The sequence below is a fragment of the Octopus bimaculoides genome, chromosome 5 (assembly GCF_046866305.1).
Source record: "Octopus bimaculoides isolate indiv1 chromosome 5, ASM4686630v1, whole genome shotgun sequence".
Taxonomy (NCBI): domain Eukaryota; kingdom Metazoa; phylum Mollusca; class Cephalopoda; order Octopoda; family Octopodidae; genus Octopus; species Octopus bimaculoides.
In genome coordinates, this window is record NC_142932.1 from 42,883,987 (window position 1) to 42,899,819 (window position 15,833).

Genomic DNA, 15,833 nt, shown 5'->3' on the forward strand with positions numbered 1-15,833 from the left:
GATTATTTTACAATTAAATTGAACTTATGAGGGGTCAAAATTGCAAATGCCTTCAAATAATTTTTCCACGAGGTCAGTTTTCTCATATCTCCACCGCCACATAAATTCGCAGAGATACAAGTCTATCATAGTACTTTCAATTTGTTGCGTGTTATCTAACGAGTTAACAAACTCGACACTGTGGTTCACCGTTCTATGCTGAAAGCTGTACCCCTCGAAATTATACAACAAAGAAAATAAAATGAAAAAATAAGCAACACGTGTTTATGAACAGTGTAGCTCATAGGAAATGTCAGAACTAACAGGGATTAATACCTTATACACCGCCACAGCAGTAACTGAATAGACGTCAGTGATTGGTTGAAATTATTGAAATAAGACAATTTTTTACATGAAATAACTTCGAATACAAAATTTTTTATCTGTTCTATAACACAAAATATACAAGTATATGAAGTTTGAAAGTGTTTCGGTACCAAAAACACTACATAAAACATAAATGAAAAGTGGTTCCCATCAATTCAGAAAGATCCACCACAACTTAATATCTTCGTAATTTTCTTAATGTTGCAAATTTAATGAAATTTTACAGATACGTTTCCGAAGGTGTGAAGATGAAATTTAAAAAAAAAAAGGGTTTTTTTTTCTTCAGAAAGAAAAGATCTTCAGTCAATAAATGGTCAAAAAGGTATATTTTAAACTATTCATTAACTTCGTTATGATCACTTTACATCATAAGATGATCCCACATTATCGAGGCATTTAAACTAGAAATTGAGGTCCAAATGTTCCCAGTTTATATTTTAACTTATGATTAACCAAGTTGAAAATTATCAAATTACTTTCCAAATGTCGTATGCTAAACGTAAAGTGGAATTTTCTTTTTTAACTTCTGATTTTTGGCTGATTAATAAATCCTGATGAGGATTTTTGTTTTAATGTTGTGCAATGGTCAAATGCAAGTTATTAAATGATTAAAAACAAATGAACTTTTTCTTATCATTGAAAAAAAAAATGGGAAAGCAGTTTTCATTTCAATAATAGGATCTTGTTCAAAACGGGGGCACCAGTTTTCAGTTGTTTTATGTAGTGTTTTTGGTACCGAAAGACTTTCAAACTTCGTATACTTATCTATTTTGTGTTATAGAACAGGAAAAAATTTTTGTATTCGGATTTATTTCATGTAAAAAATTGTCTTATTTCAATAATTTCAACCAATCACTGACAAGTATTCAGCTGTTTATACTTACTCCTTTGGCACTTTAAGCGGTGTAAAGCGTATTTAATCTCCATTACTTCTGACATTTTGCAGAGGCAACAAACGTTTGCTCCTTCCCTCAAAAGCCATGCCTTGTGCCTATAATAGAAAGGTTTATTAGCTACTGCCAATATGCTTCAGCCATTTTTTGACAAGGAAATAATAATTTTATCACCGCCGAGAATTGTTTGTTTACGTAGTCAGCACTTAATGTATACGGCTGAATGGACGTCAGTGATTGGTTGAAATTACAGAAATACGACAACTTTAACATGAAATAACTTGCGATATACGTTTTTTTGTTAAGAAGACTAAGAGAAAAAGATGTTTTATATGACACATTCTACCAGTGTCCCAAGTTTCAAAGTGTTTCGTTAAGAAAATACTGGTGCCCCCGTTTTGAACAAGATCCCAATAATATAATCGTCACTTACATCTTTGAAAACTTGTCTATCTGCAAAGTTTGGTTACAAAAATTGAGGTTATTTAAAGATAAAAAAAAAAGAGAAAGGTAGGTTCTGGGGAGCCCTAAAGTGTAGTTACGGTCAGACAGATGGTTGATAAAAAATGCGAAATAGCGATTCTGTCAAGCGAAATACGAAAACTTAAAACGGGTGGGAGCAGATTTATTTATCGTTTATGATTTATTCTGATTTTCATTAAGTGCGTGGGGAATCTATAAAGCGATCCTTGAATTTAATCATTAATTTTCACTCTAATTGTCGAAAATAGATTAAACTGAAAAAGAAATGTCATTACGTATTCCACTTTTTACTCAACAATTTATTCATGTAAATATTATAGAGTAAAATAAAAAAAACCCCCACATCCTTTGTCTCTCAAATGATAAGATATATCAAGAGAAATTAGGAAAACAATTAATAAGGGAGATAAAATTTAGCGCGAATCAACGGAGAAACCTTTACAAGGCTGTCCGATTTACTAGAAATAGCAATGAAATTTTCCTCAACCCACACCCAAAACTCTTTAATCAGAAGATAGAAGGGATAATATATTCTAGACTAGGGTAAATTGTGTAGAAGATAATATATTTCAGACAATGTATCCAAGTTTGGAATAAGTTTGAATGGATGCTGTTGAAACACCGATGAAGTTCAACGGATCCAGGCCGACCCAGGGTTAAATTAGGTAAAGAGACAAGTTCGGCAGAAAATGTCGGCAAGATTTCCGTAGAAGAACAGTGAGAAAAATTAACTCCAAAATTATCAATGTATTTTATTAAAAATAATTCTACGAGAAACTATTTTATATTTTTTTCAAATTTCTGTTTCTAAACATTTATGGCCTGGAATTTCCCCACACAAAACTATGTGTGTTGCGTTGTTTTCACTCAATTAACAAAGATTAATTAATTAAAAGCTGTTTATTATGATTTAATTTGATCATGTAAGGTTGGAACTGGGAACTGAAGATTTCTTCTTTACACTCAGACCTGATATCTGTAAAAATCAGTGAGTATATTTAAAAGTTCCTTTCAAATATTCTTGTTTGCTCCACGCTTTTAATAATGATTAATAATGTTGAATAACGATTAATAATGTTGAATAATGTTTATATAAACATCGTGTCGTGTTGATAGGTTCTTCTTTTACACCAGCTTTTCATCGGAGTTGTTTTAATTCCCTTTCTTCAAATAAATTACTCTAAATCGTAAATCCCTTTTGTTTATGTTATTAAAAACATTCCGGATATGACCACCACGTTGTTTATCTTTAACTCATTACGTAATTAATCCTTACCTCCTGTTGTTGGTGCTATTTAATCCCTAGTCAGCTTTCATTCGGATTCCTATAACTAATACATTCCGGCTACGACCATCACACTTTATTTTAGACAGGACTTTGTTGTTTAAATGTGTTCTTTCGTTTTCTGTAGATACTAGTGTATGATTTGGCTGCTATTTCTAGTAGTTAAGTCGCTGCTCCACCTTAACTAAATTCCGTGTCAGAAATGTCTAAAACAACCTAACAAGCATAGATTTAACTTTATATTCAATTTTCATTTGGCCTAATTTTTCATATCCCTAGATTTGCGTTGTTATTTAGCCCGAGGTCACAACTGGCGGAGCAGATCTGTCTCGCAAATTTTCTATACATTAATACATCTACAACTACATTCTCCAATGCTTCACCCTTTTTTTTTTTTAGACATTTTGCAGTTTTTTTAACATGACTATATATATATCTATATGTATATATATATATCGGAGAATTTACGAAAAAACAACAGACGAAGACAGGTGGTGTAAACAACAAATGGATGTATATATTGAAAATTTAGATAATTTTATAATTACATATAAAACATGTATGTATATGATACATATATAATACAAAACCACATTAAAATCCAAAGCTGAAGCAAACAAACATGAGTGAAGAAAGAAAACTATAAAGAAACCTGAGTTGGTCACACATCACGAGGTCCAACGTCACTTACTGAAGCAAGTCAACACACTTGCAGCATTACGAGGCATTGGAACAGCCAACACTCATGGACATCATCTGACACCTTGGTATAGTGAGTTGTCAACAATGACATGAACTTCACTGTCAGCAACCCAGTTCTTTGAAACATCTCAAACACCACAGGCTGGAAAAAAACGGTTCACTTCAGGATTTTGTTCTGTTCAACTACCAAAGCAGTGACTCTCCCATTTACTGCAGCATCCTAGTTGTGGGAAGGAGCAAGAAAAGTCAGAGACTGTGCTTTTCCACATGATGCACCTACTTCTCAGCTAGAGACAAGGGGTTACACCATCTGGTCTCTTCCTAATCCCACTGGCTCCTGAACTATGGGGATATTAACTCAAGTCGGCCCAATTATTGATTAGGTTTAGCTCAATATAATCATGAAAATGACCAGCATTTAAGCAGCAAGACATACCATGAAGGCCTGTGGAATTTAGGTCTACCACAGCAACATCACAGTGCCCCACAAACATCAGCTCCTACTCTTGAGTGCAGTGGAAATACAGATCTCATCCAGACTGAGTAGGCTAAAACTGTTGGCATCAATCCAGAGAGTTTCACACTTGCAGGAATTCGGTGACACATTGAAAATTGATCAGATTGATCAAAGAGAGAGTAGTACCTGAGTGCAGACTGTCCCATACTCTCTTTCCGCCAAGTTGGTTAACTGTTATTTATATTTATTTTTGTAAATAAGGAAAATTGTTTAAATATCAGTATAGAGCTGATATCCAAAAGATTTAGTATCATTAATTTACTATTTTCAATAACTATTACTAAAATATTACATTTAAAAACTCATCAAATGTCTATCAAAATATCAAGCATCATGATGATGAGGCGATATGAATTGGTATCAAAAAGTTCCTCGAATAGTTGTGTAGCACAGCAACAGATGGCAGCACATGGTTGCATGTGCAGTGAGAGCTTACAGTGACCTTTTTGAGGCAGTGTGCTGAGTGACATCACTGTTTACTTTGCAAGTTGTGAGATTTGTGTTTTTGTGATTATGTGTATGTTGTAGTCTGTGATTTTCTCATGGACAGGAACAAAGAGCTGACATGAAATTTTGTGTTAAACTTGTGAAGTTTGCTACAGAAACATTGAGCATGCTTCAGTTAGCTTACAGCGATTGGTCATACTCAATATTTTGAGTGACAGAGGTGCTTCAAAAACAAAAGAACATCCCTGAAAGATGGTGTGTGATCTTGAAGACCTGCCATGAGTGTTGTCCCCAGAAATGTGGTATTGTGCATCGAGAAGTCATTCCCCTCCAGGGCCAGACCATCAATCAAGAGTTCTACTGCAACATTTTGAAGTATTTGAGGGAGGACATTGAGCAAAAGCGACTGGATCTGAGGAGTGTGATGAGTTCGATTTTATACTAAACTTTCCTCATGCCTGAGTTTGTCACCAAAAACAGCATGGTATCACTTCCACACCCACCCTGTCTGTCAGGTTTAGCACCTGCAGACTTTCATCTCTTCTCCAAGACAAAAATGCAGCTCAAAGGTCAACTTATTAACACCATTGTCGAGATCCAGAGTGAATCACAGAAGATCCTCAACTCACTTATGGAAAATGACTTCCAGGACATATTCCAAAAGCGGCAGGAATGCTGGGATGCTGGAGTATTGCTGTGCAAGGTGACTATTTCAAAGGGGATGATGTTAAATCTTAGGTAAATAAGTTATTTTTTATTAAACATAACTCGTCCAGGAAAATTTTGATTCTGCCTTGTACGTTATTATTGTCATACAAATGTTGTATTGTGAGTGGCATCATTATATCATACAAGTGTATTTATTTCTCAGATTGTCATACAGTTGTTGTATAGATGATAGTATCATCAAACAAATGATGTATAGACCATACAATGTTCTTGTCATACTTTATATAAACTATATATTTTCTCATACAAATACTGTATAGACAATAATAATAATAATGGTTTCCAATTTTGGCTCAAAGCCAGCAATTCTGGAGAAGGAGGTGCATTGATTACAATAACCCTTCTGCTCAGCTGGTACTTACTTTATCAATTCTGAAAGAATGAAACGCCGAGGCGACCCCAGCAGCAGTATTTGAACTCAGAATATAAATATGGATGAAATGTCATTGAGGATTTTACTTGGCAGGCTAAAAATTCCAATAATATTGGTAGAAACAAAATGGTGCTAGTATTGTTCAGTTAGCATTTGTTTTTTTTATATGTTCAATCTTGTGTTTGGTCATTCTTCCTCATTACTTTAGTTCTATCATCAATTAATTCTCATGTTAGTAATTTCTGTTCTCAGTAACTAATTGGCTTCTGCGTGAATTACTAGCTCATTATCTTTTTTTACAATTTTTTTTTGGATATATTTTTGAGGAAATTTATTTCCTTTATTTCAATGAATTTTGATGTCAATGAAATATGTTCTAAAATAACTTAATCTTGTTAAACTAGTGTTTGGAACATAAAATTTTGATGAAAGTTTAATTTAGATCACTTTAAAACATTATGTTTGTCTTGTAGAGCTAAATGTGACAAGCAGGTTGGTATTAAAAAGGATAATACTGTTATTAACGTCCTCTGTGCAGTAATGATACATATTTGAGCCCTGAGCTTTCTGATCCAGCTTGTACGACTAGTGTACATAGGTACTTGGCTAAATGTTCATCCATGTCTGACCAAGTTTTTGGGGGGTTTTTTTTAATCTCATCATAATTACACTTTATTTTTTCTTCACTCGACAACTTTATAATTCTCTTTGCATCCTTCCATTTCATGGGACTGCCACATTAAGTTGGCAACATACCATCACTTTATTGTGCTGCTACTGTATAAATCTCTCTGAGAGATTTAGAAATGTAATATTTCTGTTTTCGAAAAATCACTAAATGTATTTCACTTGCAATCTATATGTTTTCAAAGGTGAATAAGCATCAACAGCTAGCAAAGCCATGCTACTCCAGACTCATGATAAGCAATGACTCTGAAACTAGTCTCTGGATTCTGGCTTTGCTGGGTGGAGGTGCTTATCTCCCATTTGAAAACATAAGGACACAGACAATGTGTCATGGCCAACTGGAAAATGTGTTTCCTAGGACTAAATAGCAGTAATATTCTTCCTTTTCATGGGACTGCCAACTTCAGTTGGCAACATATCACCACTTTATTCATTTATTGTTCCTCTGTCTGCCTTGAATTCTGCTTCGTGTCATAGTAAATTTTTGGATTCATCTGGTCACATACTTAGTGATTTTCTTATTTTTAATTTCATCATAATATTGCTTTGGCTTCAATTAATAAATTAGAATTTGATGTAAGACATTTATTATATAATTACTTCTTTAACTCTTGGTAATATTTTTTATATTTTTCATCAGGAGGAAAGGTAGTGTCTATGATACTTTATGGGGCCTCTGAAACTGGACGTGTGTTTAATACCTGACTGGTCCATTGTATATAGCCAAGTTTTAAATGTAAACAGCATGATCTTAAGATACGAACTGTACTATTAAAAAGCTAGCCACAATTGGCAGCTAAGGTAAAAGTCTTTAGATATAGAAATTTGTTTTGTAGCTAATAAATTCATCAACTAACAGTAGCAATATTCACCAGGATGCTGTGACTCCAACAGTTGGAAGTGTAATAACTATTACAAACTCTACATCATCATCATTATCATCATTGTTTAACATCCGCTTTCCATGCTGGCATGGGTTGGACAGTTTCACTGAGGAGTGGTGAGCCATAAGGCTGTACCAGACTCCAATTTGATCTGGCAAAGTTTCTACAGTTGGATGCCCTTCCTAACGCCAACCACTCTGAGAGTGTAGTGGGTGCTTTTGCGTGCCACCGGCATGAGGGCCAGTGAGATGGTACTGGCACAGCCAAGTGGTACTGGCTCAAAATGTGTTTTTTGTGTGCCACCTGCACGGGAGCCAGTCTGGTGGCACTGGCAATGATCACGCTTGAATGTTGTTTTTCATGTGCCAGTAAGGCGATGCTGGCAACACTCACGCTCAAATGGTGCTTTTGACGTGCCACCAGCACGTGAGCCAGTCAGTGGCCCTGGCAATGATCATGCTCGGATGGTGCTTTTAATGTTCCACTGGCACGAGTACCAATCAGGTGCTACTGTAGTCGGCCACATCAGTGATTTTCATTTTGATTTCAATTGCCTCAACAGGTCTTCGCAAGCAAAGTTTATTGTCCAATGAATGAATGGTACTCGTAAGTGAGCTGGTTATACACCACTGGCTTAGGCCACAGGTTATGGTCTCACTTGGCTTGCCAGGTCTTCTCAAGCACAGCATATCTCAAAAGGTCTCGCTCACTAGTCATTGCTTCGGTGAGGCCCACTGTTCCTAGGTCATGCTTCAACACCTCATCCCAAGTCTTCCTGGGTCTACCTCTTCCACAGGTTCCCTCTACTGCTGGGGTGTGATACTTTTTCACACAGTTGCCCTCATTCATTCGCAATACATGACCATACCAGCGCGGTCGTCTCTCTTGCACACCACATCTGATGCTTCTTAAGTCTAAATTTTCTCTCAGGGCACTTACGCTCTGTCGTGTATGCACATTGACATTACACATCCAGCGGAGCATACTGGCTTCCTTCATTACAAGCTTACGCATATCCTCAGCAGTCACAGCTCATGTTTCACTGCCATGTAGCATGGCTGTTCATACACATGCATCATACATTCTACCTTTTACTTTGAGAAAGAGGTCCTTTGTCACCAGCAGAGGTAGGAGCTCTCTGAACTTTGTCCAGGCTATTCTTATTCTAGCATCTACACTTTCAGGGCATCCACCCCCACTACTGACTTGGTTGCCTACATAACGAAAGCTATCAACTACTTGTAGTTTTTTCTCCCTGGAATATGACAGAAGCTGTTCTCTGCACATTTTCAGTGTTTATTGCTCCTGAGCATTTGCCACATACAAAAACTATCTTCCCAGTTAGCCTTCCTTTAATATTGCTGCACCTCTTATGTATCCATAGCTTACACTGGATACATACTTGATAATGATGCTCTGCAACAAGATGGATAAAGGTAAACCTTCAGATAAACCATACTTCTATCCTCTCTCTCTCTCTCTCTGGCTGTTAAATATTTGATGTTCCACAGGATCAACGAATGAAGGTCCAAATTAAGTAAGACACCTCCACTACTAATAAAGGTAGTATTATGAAGGTGGCAGGCTTGAAAAGCTAGAAGCTGCTAGCCAGAGAATACATACTTGTAACTTAAGTACAGTGGTCATGGGTATGCCCAAGATTATGTGCAGATAAAGACTATCAAATAGTAAGCCTTGCATTTACTTTTCATATTCATCAACTATGAAGGCTTTCAACAGTAAGAAGAGATGGATTATTTTAAGGTTCCTGCTCAAAAGATAAGGAAATTGTCAGGCAGTTCCATCATGTAGGTATGTCACATTCTCTTTTTCGAATGACATCAAGCTGCCTTTTTAGTTGCCCTGGGAATAAAGCAGGTTTGTATATTTGCTCCATCATTATTTACATACATTTGGAAACTTTTTTTTACTGGTGATTTCTTTTCTTAGAAGATACCCAGAAAATTACACATCATTTTGAAAGTGTAGTAACTGCTTTCAGCTTATCACTATATATGGAAAAAGGCTGAAGTCTTGTATCAACCTAAACCTGGAGTGCAGGAACCTTTGGCCATCATAATCACAGTGCTTCATGGACACAAAGGTGGCTTTCTGCATACAGTCTGCTGAAGTTGTTTGAAAGTTTGATTGACTATCGAAACAGCAAGGCATTAACCTGTCCTACAAAGTGTCCTGTGCAGTAGCTCTATCCTGACTACTCTCTTGAAGTTACAAATATAGTAGTACGGATAGTAAGTAGCACTATCTTCCCTGTGCCCATTACCCTTGTGACTACAAAGAGAACTTGATATCAGGTTGTTAAGAATGAAATGTCCAATTTTATTATGCACCATTTTAACACTTGTTAACTCTAATGTTTTATTCTGACAATTTTTTGTTTTACAATGAAGAGTTACATCATCACTTTTCAAAATGCAGTTCATGGTGTCTGATCGTATTGTGAGTTTTCTCTTGTAAATCAATTTTTGTGAACCCATGGATAGATCAAAACTTTTTATTGTTTATGAATACGAGTTCCATCATGGAACCAATGCATTTCAGACATCTTGAAACATCAATGAAGTGTTTGGTGAAGATGTGGCAAATGAGTGCACTGTACGTCGATGGTTTGAGAAGTTCTGGTCTGGTGACTTTACTCTTGAAAATCAGCCCCGTGGTAGACCTGAGACTAAGGTGGATAAGGATGAGCTGGAAACTGTAAACTGCTTGAGTTAGCAGCAAGGTTTGATGTTTCGAGTCCAACTGTATTGGACCATCTGAAACAAATCAGCAAAGGTAAAGAAGCTGGACAAGTGGATACCACACAGACTGAACGAGCATCAAATGACACATTGTCTTGAAACTTGCTGTTCTTTGCTGTCACATCATAAAAGCAAACCATTTTTGCATCATATTTTTACGTGTGATGAAAAATGGCTTCTTTTCAACAATAGCAAGTGTTCTGTACAGTGGTTGGATAGAGACGAAGTGCCAAAACACAATCCAAAAAAGAATATTCACTAAAAAAAGTTAATGGTATATGTTTGGTGGTCCAGTGCTGGTGTGATCCACTACAGCTTTAGGAGACCTGGTAAGTCAATTACAGCAGATGTATACATCAACCAGCTGGATGAAATGATGAGTGAACTTGCAATTAAACAACTGAGATTGGTCAATAGAGACAGGCCAATTCTCTTGCAAGACAATGTTCGACCACATGTTGCACAAAGAACACTACTCAAGTTACATGAATTGAACTTGGAAATATTCTGTTATCCACCATATTCAACAGACCTTGCACCAACTGACTAGCATGTTTTCCAGGCATTAGACAACTTTTTACAAGGAAAAATCTTTAAATGTGTAGAAGATGCAGAAACAACCTTTTGCGATTTCATCACCTCTTGCTCTCCAGAATTCTTCACTACCCACATGAATAAAATACCGATAAAACAGCAAAATTGTGTTGATAATTTAGGTGCATACTTTGATTAACTGCATTGCTTTTTGTTGTGATAAAGTAAAATAAACTTCCAATTCAAAATCGGACATTTCATTCTTAAAGACCTGATAGTATTTGCTGTTGAAATCAGACAGAAACCAGGAGCACTGCTGAAATTGGCTAGGCTAATTAGTTAGACATATTGTGTATCAGTCAGTGGCTTCATTAAATACTTACTAAATATTTTATACACATCAACAGCATGTAGTAGAAAAATGTGACACAAATTTTATATAGTAGTTAATGTTAATGTAATTTTTGTGAATGCGAAAATATTAAGATGTATTTCTATTTGCCTACTCTCCAGGGCACAAGGTGGTTTGAGCATATTTTATTTAATTCAGTTACTTGAGTCTTCGAATTCCAAACTTTTGATAAAGTTTTTCTTATTTTTCAGAGCAATAGTGTATCAAATCTTTTTCACCAAAAATGCCTAAAAAACAAACTGTGATGGATAATTCGATGGAGGATTTGAAGAATGGCAATGGAGATGCCGATATCACAAGTTCAATACAGGAAGAAAAATCTGGTGATATTTACAAGAAACGACGCTTACGTAACAATATTGCAGTACGCAAATGTCGCAGCAAAAATCGTATGAAGGCAAAAGAAACTATTGATAGAGTGACACGATTGCGCAAAGAAAACCAAGATCTGCAACAAAAAATACAGACTCTTAATAAAGAACTGAGTTTCTTACGGGACTTGTTTGTAGGACACAATAGTTCAATGGAAGAAGGTCATTGCAATATCGATCTCAATTGTCCAGAGAAAAAAAATTATACTGATCATGAATATTCTGTGACTCACAAAACAATAAAATCAGAGTAAAATTGATTTTATTTATGCATTAAAAAAGACAAACACAAACTATTTAATTATTGTCAGAACCTTTCTATAATGATGAGGGGGTCGGGGACTGAAGAGAGACAAAATAACCTTGAAAAAACTCAAATATGTTTAACCTTTTGTCATCTGCCTGAAGGTATAACTTATTTAATTTTCCCTTGTAAAATTAAGTTTCTCAGACACTTAATGACATGAAAGAGTTATGATATTAATTCACCCTGAACTGTGTGTTGTTAAATCATAATTATTGAACGCAATTTGATGTATCAGTTGCTTGAATTCATTCAAGGCTTTCTATGAAATTGAAGTTGAATAATTTCAGTTGCACTGCAATTCTTTCTTGCATTTATTTATTTATTTATTTATTTAATGTTGATTTGAAACTTAGATTGCTTTTTATTTCATTTTCAGAAAAATGTTTATTCAATGTCTACAATTGTTGTAAGAGTTGGTGTTTGTGCATACATGCAAACCAATACGTTCAGTCAGGTGGCGAGCTGGCAGAATTGTTAGCATGTTGGGCAAAATGCCTGTTTTTAAATTCTGATTTCAAATTCTGCTGAGACTGACTTTGCCTTTCATTCTTTGGCGGGTGATAAAGTAAGTACCAGTTAAACACTGGGGGTGGTGTAATCAACTTACTCCTCCCCTGAACTTACTGGCCTTGTGCTAAACTTTGGAATCAATGCGTTCAGTCATTCCATATCAATTCTTTATTCTTACATATATTTGTTAATATTTTGGTTGATATTACTCTTAGTTATTTTTAATACCTTTTTTTTTTTTTTCATTTTATGAGACAGGCATCAAACCTCTTAATCAATAATTGCATTCTAGGTTTATTCTTTATACAAAACATAAAAGGAAATACCAATAATTTATTTATATGTTATACCTTATTATCAGAGCAGGAGATGAATGACAGGAATAGATAAATATTAGATAAGATATAAGTCACTGGAGGGAGGACAGCTGTGCAACCTAAAGCATAGTCAAAATGGATTTCCCTGGCAGATGATGATGATGGTAGATGAAGAGACCACCCAAGAACAGGAACAACCTATCCAGTGGGCCAAACACAGTTCCCAGCTACCCAGTTTCAATCATAAGGCCTGGTTTAACTGAATGTTGTAGAGGACACTTGCTCAAAATGCTATTCAGTGAAACTAAACTTGGAGTCATTGGATTGCTAAATGAGTTTCTTATCTACAAAGTCAAACCGCAGAGTGATGTCTACATGAATTCATATTGTTTCTGCATTTACGTATAGAGATGTGGATTCCACACAAATCATAAGTTGACTAAACGTTTTAAACAATTCATTCTAAGATTATGATTAGATTAATATTAACCTAGCATTTAGTCAAAAGATATTGATTTTGACAATTATTCCTCCATTTTCAATTACCTGACATCTTGCTGGATGTTAAATGTGAAAATGATGATAAACTATAGAACTTAAACCATTATATTAACTGTTGTAATCATTAGCACACTGGACAAAATTGCATTTTGTTTTTAGCTCAAATTCCTGAAATTGACTTTGCCTTTCAGTTTTGGGGCTGATAAAGCTAGTACCACTTGAGCCCTGGGGTTGATGTAATTCACTAGTTCCCTCCCACAAAATTGCTGCCTCATGCCAAAATTTGAAACTAATATATTAGCTGTTGTTTTTGTTTTCTTTCACAGCAAAGCTAATTATAATAGCTGTTACTTGTTATTCATAATGTCTTCTTCATATAATGATTGAAATTTGTCTGTTTTATCCCCCCCCTCCCCCCACCAAATTTTTATTTAAAGAAAGGCTGCAAAGGAGCTAACGAATATATATTTTAGGATCAAGGCACTCGTGCCAGTGGAGTGCTGACAGCACCGTCCGAGCGGGATCACTGCCAGAGCACCAGTGTTTTAATGGTGGCAGCTGATGAAGGATATGTTCTCTATGTGGCCTGCTTGTTTTTTGTACCTTGTTTATCATTTTGTCTATGTTTTTTTGCAACGTCATGTACCCAGATATGTATCTATATGTACATGTAGATGAAGGTATGTACATATATATGCATATACTCATATATTGTTTATATTTATATATATATATATATAGAGAGAGAGAGAGAGAGAGAGAGAGAGAGGGAGAGAGATGTGTGTGTATGTAGGCGCATGGGTTAGTGGTTAGGATGTTGCACTCACAATTGTGAGATTGTGGGTTTGATTCCCACACCGAGTGTGGCGTTGTGTTCTTGAGGAAAGCACTTCATTTCGCATTGCTCTGTAATCATTTTCACATCTGACTTGTGTCATCCAGTGTCATCAAGTAATGTCGATTTGATGGAGTGAGCTTATGTCCACACAAACATTTAAACACTAGAAACAAATCATCTGTGTTTGTTCAGTAAGAAATTGTCAAACGCTCATGTCGTCTAACGAGAGGACAGTTCAGTGTATATGTGTGTGTGTGTGTCCATCATCACTGTTTGACAAATGATGTTGCTTATGTCTCTGTGATTTAGCAAAAGACACTGTTAGAATAAGTCCCAGGCTTGAAAGAAAATAAGTCCTGAGATCAATTAGTCTGACTAGAATTCACCAAAGGCACTGCCCCAGCATGGCCACTGTCTAATAACTAAAACAGGTAAAAAAAGACATATACACCACCACCATCACCATCCGTCTCTTTTCCATTGGATGGACAGTTTAATTAGAGCTGCACCAGGCTCCAGTTTGATTTGACATGGTTTCTATAGCTTGATGTCTTTCCTAATGCTAACCACTTTCCATAGTGTGTGTGTGCTGGGTGCTTTTGCATAAACCACACACAAGTGCTCTTATGTAGCACTGGCATGAGTGCCTTTTATGTTGGGCCAGCACACAACTCTTGCAGGCCAATCCTTTTCACATGTGGGAGTGACCTTACCACTTCTGCTATGGAGTGTGAGTCTTCTTGAGTACAGCAGCAAGGTGCCATGTATCTCAGTCCTTTGTCATCTCAACTGAAAGGTGCAGCTTCTTGAGGCCGTCCTTCAGTACTTCATCCCTTGTCTTCCTCTGCCTCCCTTTTCCATCCACTTGTTTATGGAGCTGTCGGCATCCATGACTAAACCAGTGCAGCCTTCTCTTTTGCACACTGCATCTAATTCCTCTTATGCCTAACTTCTCTCTCAATACACTAGCAATCTGTCAAACATGGGCACTTACATTACACATCCAGCAAAGCATAATAGTCTCGTTCCCCTCTAACCTTTGCATGTCCTCTGCATCCAAAACCCACACCTCAAAACCATGTAGAATTGCTGTCTGTATACGTGCATCATACAATCGCTTGCACAGATTGAATGGTTTGACAAGATGTGACAAGTTGGAGGACTGCACCAATGTCTACTTTGATGACGATTCTAGTGTCTGCTGTCCTTCTTAATGCCAAACACTTTACAGAATTTACTGAGTGCTTTCTTCTTGGCACCAACACTACTGATGGTTTGTCTTGTAACTTGCCAGGTTAAGGGAATATATAATCCCCCCACCACACACAAACACATATTGTGTGCATATTGATTGGGAACTAGGAAAAGGAAAAGATAGTGGAGACTGAACCTTAGAAAATACCTACTTATGTTCATTATAAGACATGTTGCTGCCCAGTTTCAACTCCCTTGCACATGGTCTGAAACACTTACCCAGTTCATGAATTCTTGGACAAAAGACTTCTGAATCCAAGAAAACACGATAGAGTTGTTTGTCTTTTTGACAGATCTTTCTTTTACAATTATTTCTTCATGTCCTCTGAAAAATTCAAAATGTGCTTCACCAAACCCACTGTAGCCTTCAAAAATTTCATTCTTTCTGTCACGTTCATAAATTGATTTGTTAACCAATGTAAATTTTTTGGATATGTAATGTATATTTTATTTTTGTAGTTATCTTGCTATTGGGATCCTTGAACTTCCATGGCACAGTGTCCAGTTAAACATTTACTGGTAAAACACATATATTTCTCTCTAATTTTGAATGAAGTTGCACATTCTTGCATGCAGAAGTTTTGTTGGGAAGGGTGAAGCGAAGCCAAGCCATCCGGGTGTATTTCAGCTACATTACTTTCTTATCTGTTTATATCATAAT

At 36.1% G+C, this 15,833-nt stretch overlaps 1 protein-coding gene across 5 annotated transcripts; it reads left to right on the top strand.

Annotated features, from left to right (window-relative positions):
- Positions 1-1,865: 1,865 nt before the first annotated feature.
- Positions 1,866-12,050, top strand: LOC106878770 (CCAAT/enhancer-binding protein gamma). Of its 5 annotated transcripts, none has more exons than XM_014928096.3 (2): positions 1,866-2,730; positions 11,266-12,050. In XM_014928096.3, exon 2 carries the CDS (start codon positions 11,298-11,300, stop codon positions 11,697-11,699), a length of 402 nt encoding a protein of 133 aa, XP_014783582.1. In that variant the 5' UTR covers positions 1,866-2,730; positions 11,266-11,297; the 3' UTR covers positions 11,700-12,050. The 5 variants fall into 5 exon arrangements, with proteins under 5 accessions (XP_014783582.1, XP_089208308.1, XP_089208312.1 ...); XM_089352182.1 differs by having other exon boundaries at positions 2,406-5,431; XM_089352186.1 differs by having other exon boundaries at positions 2,406-2,730; positions 11,249-12,050.
- The last annotated feature ends 3,783 nt before the right edge of the window (positions 12,051-15,833 follow it).

Coding starts and splice junctions, on each gene's coding strand:
- LOC106878770 (XM_014928096.3), top strand. CDS start 11,298: ATGCCTAAAAAACAAACTGTGATGGATAATTCGATGGAGGATTTGAAG.